This window comes from Falco naumanni, chromosome 13, assembly GCF_017639655.2.
Source record: "Falco naumanni isolate bFalNau1 chromosome 13, bFalNau1.pat, whole genome shotgun sequence".
In the NCBI taxonomy this organism is placed as follows: Eukaryota; Metazoa; Chordata; class Aves; order Falconiformes; family Falconidae; genus Falco; species Falco naumanni.
Window position 1 is genome coordinate 16,145,171 of NC_054066.1, and position 13,199 is coordinate 16,158,369.

At 45.6% G+C, this 13,199-nt stretch overlaps 1 protein-coding gene across 3 annotated transcripts in view; it reads left to right on the forward strand.

Annotated features, from left to right (window-relative positions):
- Positions 1-13,199, forward strand: part of ATP13A5 (ATPase 13A5) — a 35,580-nt gene that overhangs the window by 15,756 nt on the left and 6,625 nt on the right. The window contains exons 14-24 of one of the 3 annotated variants that reach the window (XM_040613122.1): positions 2,572-2,722; positions 4,003-4,080; positions 5,155-5,311; positions 6,722-6,839; positions 7,418-7,542; positions 7,705-7,868; positions 8,415-8,537; positions 9,345-9,424; positions 10,410-10,452; positions 11,304-11,413; positions 12,110-12,206. In XM_040613122.1, the coding sequence (XP_040469056.1) occupies positions 2,572-2,722; positions 4,003-4,080; positions 5,155-5,311; positions 6,722-6,839; positions 7,418-7,542; positions 7,705-7,868; positions 8,415-8,537; positions 9,345-9,424; positions 10,410-10,452; positions 11,304-11,413; positions 12,110-12,206 (1,246 nt within the window). The remainder of the gene's footprint in view (positions 1-2,571; positions 2,723-4,002; positions 4,081-5,154; positions 5,312-6,721; positions 6,840-7,417; positions 7,543-7,704; positions 7,869-8,414; positions 8,538-9,344; positions 9,425-10,409; positions 10,453-11,303; positions 11,414-12,109; positions 12,207-13,199) is intronic. The other 2 variants (XM_040613123.1, XM_040613124.1) reach the window with 2 other exon arrangements.

A 13,199-nucleotide genomic window follows, 5' to 3' on the forward strand; every position in this document is an offset into this window, starting at 1 on the left:
TGTCATTCTCAGCACAGTTCAATAAATATTCTTAATCTAGTCAATAAACCTTTCATCATTTAAATGTTAGGGTAATGCTGCTTCGGTTGAAATTAAGTGTTGCTGACTTTAGTGCCTGTCAAATCTCACCTACCTTCTGTAAATGATGTGAAAGAAATCTGTGAGACCACAGATCAGACGTGTAAAGCTCAGCTGTCCTTAGGGACTCCCTCAAACCCATGGCAGCCTCCACCTCAATTCCTAGCCAAAACCCATTGAAATCCTCAAGAAATAACCACTACATAAACATTAAACTTGACCTTATACTATTTAATTCTTATTACTGTAATACAGTAACAGACTTCAGCTCTGCAGTGTGCTTACGCCAAACTCAAAATACTAATCTTTTGCAGTGGCCAGGACAAATCACACACACCATATCAACTCTCAGGTTTCATTAGTAGTTGTTAATATATCAGATACTTCAACACCACAGAGATAATCGTGCCATAATGAATGAAAGGATGAATTCATTGCGAGAGGAGAAAAAATCACATTCCCAATACTTTCTCAAAGGACAGAGAGAAAATTACTATCTGATGCAAATTAATGAGAAGAAATTAATAAGTGTCAACCAATAAAATACCCTTCCAGTGGGACCAAACCGCAGGCACACAGTACAATCTTTCCTTGGCCCTTCTCCAGTGCATCAGGGAGGCCACACCGAGTAGGTGCATGTTGGACAGGCTTGGAGCCCACCAGCAGGCAGACTGTTGTGGCAGTGCCAGAGTGGTTTACACCAAGGTAGCTTTTCAGGTAGTGTCTGCTCACATAAGCAGCAGAAAAAAGCTGGATCCATGTATGAGAATAAATTCATGTAATAAAAAAAAAGTAAATCCTCTGTAAGGTATCAAAACGTAAAGCTCTCTTTGCAGGCACAGCCAACCTGCACCCAGCTGGGAACCAGTGCTGGTGGCTTGCCAAAACACAAGGAGGAGCTCTTGCTGTCTGCATTGATCTCATTAGCCTATTTGCATAATTACTTTCTTAAATGTTCACGTTTTAAAGCATATTATAAGACTAGCTGTCAGCTAAGCTGAATACTGCCAGGCAATGACAGTAAGGGAATTTCACTGAACTTACAAAATATCCTATTGTAAGTTTAACAAGATAAAAATGTTTGTTGGTTTTATGTGATGTTTAGCAGTTTCACAGTGTCTTTCAAGTATTAATTAATAAGCCAATTATGACCAGGCTGAGAAGAAGGTATAATGTGCTGGAAAGAGAACAGTTTTGGATGGCCCAGAGGGACAATAGGTCCCGGATTCATTGTTCTGTTTAATAGAGCTGGGAGCTGTCACACTGCTCTCTTCCAGATTCATTTCACTGTGCCTTTGCTAGTAACAGGGGATGCTGGTGGTGATCAAAGGTAAATAAAATCTATTTAAATTTCAAATTAACATGCCAGCCCAAATGGTAACAGGCAGTGTTGTGGCTTGTCAGCCAGCCAGTTTCTTTAGAGGGGAATGTGTGTGTGAGAAGAGAGGACTCTGAGAAATAACTTCCATGATGAAATTACAGAGCCTTCGGCCAGCCCAGACTTGTGCATTGAGTCTGTACTGCGGTGCCGAGGTGGGACTAAGCTTCAAGACTGCCTGCAGAAAAATTGGGGCATAAATCTTTGGCAGCGTGCCTTGGTGTAACTCAAGTCAACCAGCTTACCCATTTTTAAAACCAGAGTGTGAGGGGCAAGTATCTGGTGTCTGTGGCTATGCAGATGTAAAATCTACAGCTGGAAGTGAAGGTCAGGCTCCTCGTGGCTCTCCTGCATTGCTCCGGCAGGTGCTGAGGGTGGGCTGACGGTGCTTGTCTACCCTGGCATGTGCACAGCACCAGCCCAAGCAGATGCACTCCCTTTCCATGCTGCAGCTTCACAAATCTTTTACAGCATGTTGCCAAACATCTTTGAGATCCCTGCTGCAAGTTTTCTCCTCTCCAATAGCATCTCCTCTGCTTTGCCTAACACTGTAAAGGAATGAGGCTGGGTTAATTAATATTGATAACATACAGCTGTGGGTTGGCTGATGTAGATAAGGTGCAGCTGTGGCTGTTCTGTTAAGTGGTTGGGCAGCCAATAAAGAGAGAGCATCCGAGGAAGAAGTGAAGAGAAGAGAGAACATGTGCCCTGGATGAGGTGAGAGGAGGAAAAGGCTGAGGAGGGGCTGGCATGAAGAGTACGCTGGTATGAGACAGTAAAAGACCTTGTTGCAGCTTGATAGTTTGGGGAGTGCTGTGACATAACACCAAACAGCAAAAGCCAAGCAGGACTCCTGTGCCAGTCCCTCTGGGTGTTTTACCATTTCAGTTACTTCACATCAAGCTGAACTCAGGCCAATTGATTAGCGGGTACTTTTTAGCCTCTTGAATGTATCTGACCTGTTAACCAGAAGGATGGGTAGGACAGTGTTGCTTGCAGGTGTTGGGCTCAGCTCCACTGGGTGCAGCAGAGCAGCACCTGCGTGCACTAGCTGAGGACTTGTGCCTCTGCATCCCTCTCGTAAGTGGTCCCACTAACCTTCTGCTTTTAATCAGGTTTCAGAAAATCCATAAGTTCCCATCCAACACTCCTCTGCCCTGGGGACCTGTGTGTGGAGCCATGGTGAGCTGTCATTCACTGGTTGTTTTGGATAAGAAGATTCAGGGAGATCCGCTGGACCTGAAAATGTTTGAGGGCACACACTGGGTAATGTGACTTGCATTCTCCACACACATCCAAAACCCCAATCTGACCCATGGGGATTTACTCACAAGCCAAGCTCAAATACATGCCTGTAGGTGAAATTCCTTTCCAGTCTTGGGCATATCAGCTGGAATTTGCTGTTATTTCTACAAACCTCCTGACAGATTTGCAGTGCTGTGGCTGCTTTTTGATAGCCCAGCAATCATTTTCCTTGGGGCTGCCTGCATTTGCTCTCTTAATTTGATTTGGAAACACTGGAGTGTAGGGAAGCAGAGGGGGGAGCCTGGTTGCTGCTTGCTGGAAGCAAATGATCAAACCATGCTGTTGGCCACATGGTGCAGAGAGCACAAGTCAGCCGAGGAAATGTACAGGCAGGGTTTTATGCCCTGATGCTAAAGGTTCTTATCTCCGATTAGCAAAGGGATATCCCCATGGAGAAACCAAGGCTGGAGCCTCCAGCTGAGTGAACAGCAAGTCTCAGGGAGACCTGGGGAAGGGGTGAAAGATCGAGCCCTGCGGCTCAGCCTCAGGGGTGGAGAGTTGCTTGGGTGAGAGGAGGCAGGAGAAGGAAAGAGGCTGCTCTTCTCCCTGCCACATCCTAGCCTGGAGGGGTTCTGGGTCTCCGCAGTTAACTGCCTTGTCATCTTTTCTCCTTCAACCTTTTGCTCAAGAGAGATTAATCAATAAATAAACCAGATGGCAGCTCTTACAGTAGCACTGTGGGAAGGCATCAGGCTGGTGCTCATGCCTGTGGAAGAGCAGGCAACAGCAGAGCCACATGGCAGCAGAAGGGGGACTATGAGGGTGAATGAGCCTTGGCAGCATGTAAAGTAACAGAGCTGGAGGGTTAAAAACATCTTACACTGAAAATTACCACCCTGTTTCTGCACCGAGTATCAGTAAGAATCTTTTCAAAGCAGGATACTAGAAGATAAAACCAGATAGATGAGGATAATTATTTCTCTTTCCTTTCATCATTGATATGACATTAAAATTTTGTAGAACTTGAGTTTAGAGAAATCACAAAATTTGACCCAGGTTTTTACTCTCATCAAGTCAAAAGATGCAGGGCCACGTAGGCTTCTTCTAAGGACAAGGCTGCAGGGAGGCTGTCACTGATGATGGATAGGAAGACCTATTATATCATAACAAAATATTCTGCAACTGGATGTCAAAAGTAAGGGGGAAACGTGCTCCCATGTGCTGCTGCCCCTGCTTAAACATATAGGTGTGAAGCCAAAAAAAAAAAAAAAGTATCAGAAATAACACTTTTCCTTGTACAGGAGGTAGAAGACTCCAGCACAGCTCAGGATGGGGCTCTCGGCATCTGCATCGTTAAACCAGGGCCGAAGGCCGGCAGAGTAAGTCCGGTTCTTTCTGAAAATGAATATCATGTGTTTTTAACCTGCAGCCAGTGCAAACTCCTAGCACGCAGACACTAGTCGTTTACCTGGGCTAGTGGCTTCAAAATGCCTTTCAACCACCCCTGGTATTGTGCTGCATCTCCCCCCAAAACAGACCCCCTGGAAGTGTAGGACCAGAAAAGCAAATTCTGATTGGAGATGCTGCTCCTGAAGTGACATCTAAAGAACTTCACTGATCTAAAAGACTAATTTCCAACTCTGTTTGCACTAATAAAAAGTACAGACTTCTGAGTCCTCACTCTGAAAAGCTGCTGGTACAATAAAACTGCACAATCAGTTTAAGTGCAAAATAAAGCAGAGAAACCATGTAAATGGGATAAACATCTGGAGCGTGAGTCCGCCTGCAGGAGGAAGCAATGTGAGTAAAGACAAGGCATTATACTGAGAAGAATGGATGTGGGTCCGTGAGTCCTGCTGGCAGCGGCTGTGCAACCCCAGTAGCAAGGTGTTTGCTTCACTTTTCCTCTTAAAAGGCCCCTTGGGAAGCGCTGTGTTTTGACAGTTGAAAATGGTTATGTTTCCAGTCTAAATGTTGACCCAGCCAGCTTCTTCTCAGTGGAAGGAGTGTGATTTCTGCTAGCAATACCAGGAAGACAGTTCTGTGGCAACAAGGATATCAGTCTTGTTTCTAGGATTGCTCTGTTCCCATGGTAATGTCACTGTAACTCATGAAATTCCAGTTCCCAGGACTGTGAATCCAGGAATATTGCATTAGTATGTGGTTATTAAGAGAAAGGCTGGGACAAAGCCCAGAAACAAGTTAAATATAAAGGAAACCACTGAGGTTCCTGGGAAGAATGCTAGGAAAACAACAGAGTTGCTGAGACCAAGGTTCATAAACTTGTAATCAGTGATCTGGTCCCATAGCCCTAAGGCAGTGAAAGTGAAAGAGTCTCCCAGTAATAATAAATCACCTTAGCAAGAAAGACTCAAATGAGCTGAAGTTCAGAATGGATTTGCTTTGTGTAATCAGTGACTCGGATAACATCTCACTTTCCCAACCTCTTCCAGGCTCCCGTGGAAGGAATAGCAATCCTACATCAATTCCCTTTTTCTTCTGGGCTGCAAAGGATGTCTGTTGTTTCACAGAAGATTGGAGAGGAACAGTATGACCTGTACATGAAAGGAGCACCAGAAACAGTGTCCAGCTTTTGCAGACAAGATACCGGTATAGAATGGGAAAGGGCAACTTTACAGTGTTTATTTGGAATTAAGGCAAACCAGAGCTTACGTTGGGGCTGAAATCCTAAAAAGATTTCCCCTGGCCACACTGCAGCTGCATGTGTGACTCTTCCCACAAACAAGCCTTGGGCTTGTTAAATGTCATTAGTTAATATTACAAACAAGTTTTTATTGTTTGTTTGTAACTTAAAGATGCACACAGCCCAACAGCTAGTGAGATGCACAGCCTGAGGTGCACCTGCTATACATCTCTTAGCTGACTTGCATCAGCTGAAGATATAGTGCAGAAATAACGTCGATACATCAAAATACCCAGAGCAGATGTAAGATCATGGTAATTGCATGTGTCACAGCAAGTGTGTTGTACTGTACAAGTTCTTAAATTTCCTCCTAATTTATTGCCCTGTAAATTCAGCATGGAGTTACTGACCCAGCTTGCAAAGGCTTTAAATCTCAGCAATGGAAAACTTGCTGAGATTGGACATGCAGATTACTGTTATTAAGGATAATTGGTATTAACACTCAAGCCAAGACTTCTGTCCTCTCGCTGCAAGTAAACATAGGCTTTTCTTTTTTGTATGCTAGGTTTGTATTCAAATTTGTCTGCAAACTTGAAACTCAGGTCACATTCACTGACTACTTCATTTCAAAAGGATGCCAAGCCAACACAGTACCAGTGGTCTGTGGCTCTGTGGTTTGTTATTTCAGAGGGCACTGACCTGAAAACATGTGAAAACAGTTTTAAGGGAAAACGGAAATATTTAGTTTAGAACCACCTAAGATCTAATGACACAAACCTCCAAACAAGGCAACATCAACAAGAAAAATGTCTTCAAAATTATGTTGCACTTTCTCAGGTTTCTAAATAGCTCCTCTTATCCCATCTTGATTGTTTCTGTATTGATTACAGCTTAATGAATAATTAGGTGCTGCGCTATAAAGTTGTGATTGCAGTACACAGTAAGTATGACATACTGCAAAGTTAAAAGGAACTATTTGCTTTTAAAGTCACGGGAATGATGAGAGAATTGAAAATTTCAGATTTGGGAGAATTCTCACATTAAAGCATAAATATAAAAACAATTTCTGCAGTCACTCAGCATGTATGCAGTAAAGCTTAGGACAAAATTATGAAGTCAGTCATTTGTCCTGTGCCTAGTTATTAATCTTATCTACCTCCATCTTAACATGCATTTGAAAGTATAAAACAGATGCATAGATAATTTATTGGAGCAGTCAGGTACACAGCCTTGGTACAAAACAGCTGAATTTTATGAGAGGCCATGGTACTGTAACTAAGACTGTAAGGTAGTTTAAAGGACAGGCATTTAACCCTAGAAAAGCAACCAGCAAGGATGGAGTATTCTAACCATAAAACTTTTTTTCCTGTAAACAGTCCCAGCTAATTTCTTAAAGGAGCTTAACACGTACACAAGCCAAGGCTTCAGAGTCATTGCCCTGGCCCATAAAGTGCTAAACCTGGGAAAGGATGCGGATGTGAGGAGCCTAGAGAGGTAGCGTGTGCTGATGAGTTGCTGGTATTGCTGTGGGGTTGCTTTCCTACCTGCCCCAAACCTTTCCCTCCCCTCCTGCCGAAGGAAACATGTTGGGGAGCTGGACCACATAACGCCTTCCTCTCAGCTGATGCTGGTTACGCTGTTACTTGCTTGCTTTACTACTGCTCTTGCAAGGCTCACCGAGCTGGATTTTTGAATCTGCTCTCAAAGGGTAATGAAAGCTGGTTATTGTGCTTCTATACGGCAACAGGTTGGGACTGCAATAGAAATTCTATATGCTGTAATCTGTGGGTTTCAGCCAGCCAGTTCTTGCAAATCCCTGTCCCTCTCTGCACATGCATCTCTGCTGTATTGCTCCTTCCTAGAGACAGTAACGTAGTGGGTCAGCAGCTTGGCTGAAGCTGAAGAAATGCTGGTGCTTGTTGAGCGCTGTTTGCCTCGAACTTGCAGCAGTTGTGTTTCCCTGTGGAGCAAACGCATTTCCCACTGAGCATGGCTTTCCTGCTGAACAAAAACGGCTCACTCTCTGTGCCATCCATGGGAAACAGCGTGTGTGTTTCTGTCCTTCCTCCAAGAGAGGAGGCAGAGTCTGGGCTGGTGTTCCTGGGCCTCCTGGTGATGGAGAACCGCCTGAAGCAGGAGACGAAGTCTGTGCTACAAGAGCTGGCTGCCGCCCACATCAGAAGCGTTATGGTCACAGGTAAATCCCCAGGTTCCTTCTGCAGCTGTGCTAGCTGCCACCAGGCACGCAGGAGAAAGATTTACTCCTCCAGCGTCCTCCACTGCATGTCCATGGTCTCCACCTGGGTTTCCACTATGCTGTGGCAGATGTGAGGAGCCTGCCTCACTGCTATCCTTGCAGGGGACAACTTGCAGACAGCTGTCACGGTGGCCAGGAATGCGGGTATGGTTCACACGGGCAGCAAAGTAATCCTTGTGGAAGCGAACGAACCAGAGGGCTCTGCTCCAGCTTCAATTGCCTGGCGACTGGCAGAAGGGTGCAAAGCAAACACAGCAGCTCCCCATGTAAGCACAGCCAGGGGTGGTTGCTGTCGAGTGCCGGGGGAATTAACAAAACTTTTAATATCTAATAACTTGCTCCTTGCTGGGGATTTGGAAGCAGCTCTGAAGAACAGAGGAAAGCTGGGGGGTAGTGTGTATCTACCCCATGGTATATGGAGGTGTGGTATGGGCCGTGCACGTGTTAGGGAGAAATAATTAATCCAGTGGTTCTTTGCTCAGAACAACATGAACGACTGGCAAAGCTTTGCAGATGTAGTGGCCACTTCAATCATGCTTGAAGCGTTCCAAATTAATGCAATTATACACACTTGCCTGTGTGACTATTTGCTGTGCCAGACTTCAGTGTCTAAACTAGCAGCCTGTGGCTAACAGGGATTAGTTACGTGTGGAAACACAGCTAGAAAATCAAATACTGCCAGGTGTAAATATTTACAAAGGGCTGCTGCAGAAGGCTGTGTCCCTGGCTGCTGGGTGTGGGAGGCTTATGAGGCAGAAGTGAGATGGCGTGTTATGACCTCAGTCTGAGAATAAATGCTGTCTTTTTTCTAGGACATATGTGCTAATACAGAGGAAAGGATCACCTTGGAAGGAGAAACCTGCAACTACCATTTTGCAATGAATGGAAAGTCCTATCAGGTTATTACAAAGCACTTCTACAGCTTGCTGCCAAAAGTAAGTTCTGAGGAAACAAAGCTCTTACTTGCCCTCCCCGTTTTATTAAGTGGCAGTGGTGTTCCAGCTGGAGAAAGGTGTTTTTCTGTCGGTAGCAGTAATGTTGTCACTTCAGATTCTGACAACTCTGGGCACCCTCCCACTGTGCCTGAGGTTTAACCCAAACAGCTTGCGTTCAGCATCTTCTAAGGCCTCAAACGACAGGGGTGGCTGCAGCGCTGCGCGCAGCTGCGCAGTGGAGTTATTCCATGGTCACCTTCTCAATTTCAGTTTAATTAAAAACATCAACCCCATTCCCATGTGCCACTACTATAGCTAGCAATGGCTTGGCAGGAGCATCAGGAACACAAAATACCCACATCTAGTAGCAGAAATCTTCAACTCCTGTCACCCAGTCCATAAATTAGCTGCTGCTGCGACAGATTTTCAGATTTTATACTCTCTGGCCAGATTTTCTGGAAGGAGAAACCTCGGGCTGAGCAGTGTTATTGCTGCTGTCATCAGCCATCTGTTCTGCACTTGGGAAACACGATGCCTGGCTGCTCCGAAGGGCACTGTGGAGTGCGTGGTGGTCGCTGGCTTCCCAGAACCTCCTACAGAACAGGGCAAGGCAGAAGACAGGGCAGATAAATCTGATGTTAGAGGAAACCCTAACCCTAAGGGTAGTAAAACCGTGGCAGGGTTTGGGAGACAGGATTAGAGCATTTTACAAATGTCAGGCACCCATCAGGGAGACCTGATCCTACCTCGCTCGAGCAAGGGAGGCAAAAATGCCTGCCCAAGGCAGCCTGTTGCTCTTCCCTGCAGATATTGGTGAATGCGACTGTCTTTGCTAGGATGTCTCCTGGGCAGAAGTCCAGCCTCATTGAAGAGTTTCAGAAACTTGAGTAAGGTTCTCTTTTTTCCTTTTTGAACCAAACCAATAACATGTTTTCTTGAAGTGTGACTGTCCCAGCTAGTGCTGCCCCAGGCCCATCTTGCCAAACCTCCCTTCCTCCCCACACGACCCTTGCTTGCATCCTTTGTGGCCACCTTCTTCCCAGTTGCCCTACAGGGATCCCTGTGCATCAGGAGAGCCTGCACCCCTCGCTCAGACGTAGCCACTGCTTCTTTCCAGTGCAATGTAGAAGGCAGAAAGAAAGGAGGCTGAGAGAAAACTACAGAGGCAGAGCCCTGCGTATACAAATAACCCCCAACCCCAGCAACTCCTGCACAGCTGCTGGGGCTGTCCGGGCTGCGGCTTTAGCAAAGCTGAAAACAACCTGCCGTAGTGAGGAGTTTGACCCAAAGGATGCTCCTCCAGGTCCCATTAGGAAATATTTCCTTCCCCAAACAGGACTCATGCTAGCTATGGATATTACTTGCTGAGCATAAACAAGATGTGGCACCTTTCTGAAAAGGAAACAATTATTGGTGATGAGGTGCTTCCTCTGGGGATGAAGTTTCCTGCCCTCTCAGAGCGACCTCACATGCGGTGGCTTGGGAGCTGCTGCATTATTTCAGCAATTCCTGTGTCTTTGCATCTACAAAGACAGACGAGGAGAAAATGCCAGTAAAAGCCAAGCTGCAGCTGCAGGAGCTGCCGCAAACGTGCATGCCCTGCTCTCTTCCTGTGGCCCCGGGTACCAAGGGGAAAATGCTGTCTGGAATCAAATGGCAGCTTTTCCTTTCCTTAATCCTAATTTTTCTCTGGGTACTCTGCCCCAGTCTCTCCCCATATGCAACTTGTCCTCTGGAAACAGACGCTGCTTTCTCCAGGGCCAGCATGAGTCCCTGCCCTGATTTACCCACTGGGGCTAAGCCAGCGGGTGCTCAACCATGGGATCAGCTACGTGCAAGGCTTATGTGTTTTCCTTCTTTTTCATCCACCAGTTACTACGTGGGTATGTGTGGTGATGGCACCAATGACTGTGGGGTACGTAGCAGCTCATCTCCCATTCTTGTTAAATTTCCTCTCTTTCAGCCTAAGGAGTGCTGTGATGAGAGGCTGCCCGACATCACTTGTCACCAGCATTTCCCAAGTTAGCCCGTGGGTGTGCTCCGTCACTGCATCACTGTAAAATACTATCTACACTCATTTTTTTAAATACTAACACACACGATAACAGAGGATTACTGTTTGGGGTTTTTTCTCCCAGAAACAGGAGCAAGAGACTTTTTCTTACACATTTCTTATACAATTGCATATTTGAGGGTCTTAGCCATAAAAACAAGTATTATATTACCTATTATCAAAATCTATTATATATTATAATCTATCTGGTAAATTATATACAATAATAATATAGGATGTTATCATAATATAATTTGATAATAATGCATTAGCTTGCTTTGTAAAAGTTGTCCATTGCCAACACCTGAGCACTAAACCAGAGGTGTCAAGGCCGGGGATTTCATAAGAGAACAATAAAAGAAATATGAACTGGGGATTGAAAGCAATAGAAAGAGGATAAAATGGTAATTTACATAGTTTAGCAGAGTGTTTAACAGAAGAGATATGCACAAACTCCAGTGTGGCAAACAGCATACACGGTGGTTCAAAGGATTGTAAGTAGGTATAATGGGATTAAACGAACTAAAGAAATATTTAAGCTCCAGGGAAGGGAAGATATCTGGAAAATGAGATCAGCTGGGCCACAGAATAGAGGAAGATCGATTACAAAGCAATTCGATTACTCGAAGCAAAACTTCGAGTAAAGCACCAGTAAACATGTTGTGCAGGGTGGGAGGGATTTCTCTCCATCTTCTGACTCCCATGGATTTCAGGCTTTGAAAGCGGCACATGCAGGGATATCGCTGTCAGAGCAGGAGGCATCTGTGGCTTCACCTTTCACCTCCCGAACCCCCAGTGTGCGGTGTGTGCCAGAGCTGATCAGGTGAGTTTGCTGGGTGCTGCTGCCTGGCCTGGGCTCAGCGTGCAGGGTGACGAGTGGGCATGTGCTGCTCTCAAAGGTGCTGAGAAACCAGACTTAGGTCCTCAGTAACTATATAAAACGGAGCAGGGGTTTTGAATTGGTTTTGATACTCAAGTTCAAGTGCTGGGAGTTTTTTTTGTGGTTTTGGGAGAGTATTGCTTATGGTGGCTGATATTTTTGGAACAGGCAAAGCAGCAGCGTCACGTGAAAGGGCAAGTATAACAGTGACCACAGAATGGATTTGCTTGCCATTACTTTAATACATATATATATCTCCATGTGCTGCACATAGTCACGGAGCAGCCAGTAATTATGCCATTTAACCAAATGTATGCAAAGACACCTGTTTGTGTAGAAATGTGCTTGATTCCCAGAAATACTGAGCAAATTAGTAATGAAAAAGCAACAGCAACTTAATCCAAGTATTAAAATTGTAGCTGCAGAATAAAACCAAAGAAAAAACCCACCGCAGATGAAGGGTGGTTAAGTGGCTCTGCAGTATCTTAAGGCCAAAATACTTGTCTATGGAATTAGAATGGTTTTCTATTCTTAGAGATCCTAAACACAGATCCTAAAAGCAGAAACCATCTGTAGTGCTAAAACCACAATACTGTGGTTATAAGTGGGGGGTTTAGCTCTGTTTTGTGTTTCGAGCAGGGAAGGTCGAGCTGCTTTGGTTTCTTCCTTCGCTGTGGTTAAATACCTGACCCTTTACGGCCTGATTCAGTTTGTTGGTACCGCTCTGCTCTTTTGGGTAAGTGTTTCATGCCCATCTCTTACTGATGCGCTGTGCTCACTGTAAGCTTTTATCTTTCGTGGTGTTGCTCGGCAGGGAAAGGCATACAGGGCTTCAAGGAATAACAAAGATGTGAAAAGCTGGGCAACTACCAGCGGTGGGTAGATTGGTTGTAGGGACCCCAGAATCGGGGGGAAAGCCCAGTGATTGAGCTTCACCCCTTTCAAATGAAGAAAGGGAGTTAGGAGGGAGAGAGTCCTGCCTAGCTGGGGATGGAGGCCCAGAGGCGGAGCAGGACTTGCTGTAAAATGAGGGCTTTGGGAGCGCAGCTGCCTCTCTCTGCTGGAAATGCAGCTTGAAAAATAAATGTCTCAGGCAGTTGAAGCAGGGTAGTTAAGGAAGAATTATTGTTGTGTGTCACCAGCATGTGATGAATCCTTTAAAATTTTAATACAAAGAAGGGAAACAGTGAAGGAAATTAATGTATGGATTTACTCTGGGCCACGTCTCTTGCCTCAGTTCATGGGCACCTTCTGCGCACAGTCCCACGGAAGGCGAAGAGCAAAAAACACAGCGAGCTGCTGTGAACCTGCAAGGTGCAGCCGAGGTTTGGTGAGACAGGGACTGCTGGTGGGTCACTGTGTGGGAACACCTTCCCCAGCCACTAGATCGGCCGCAGCAACTACCCAAAGACATTTCAAACCAGGCACAAAGTGAAACTCTGGCTGTCACTGCTGTTATTGTGGGCTGGGAGTCCGTGACCTGTGCGAAGTGGTGCAGGGGGCACTGGTATCTGCTGGAAGAAGGGTAGAAAAACATGCAAATGCCACGTTCAAATGTTGGATCACCCACAAGTGCTACGAATCAGTGAGGGCTTCAGTGGGACCCAGCTGGCAAGCTGGCCTTGCTAGTCCTCAGGGGGTTGCATCAGGGCTGTGAGGCAGCTGCTTCTGGCATGCCATGGCTCTGAAACAGCATTGCACGGTACAGTTTATTGTCAAAGCTGTCATC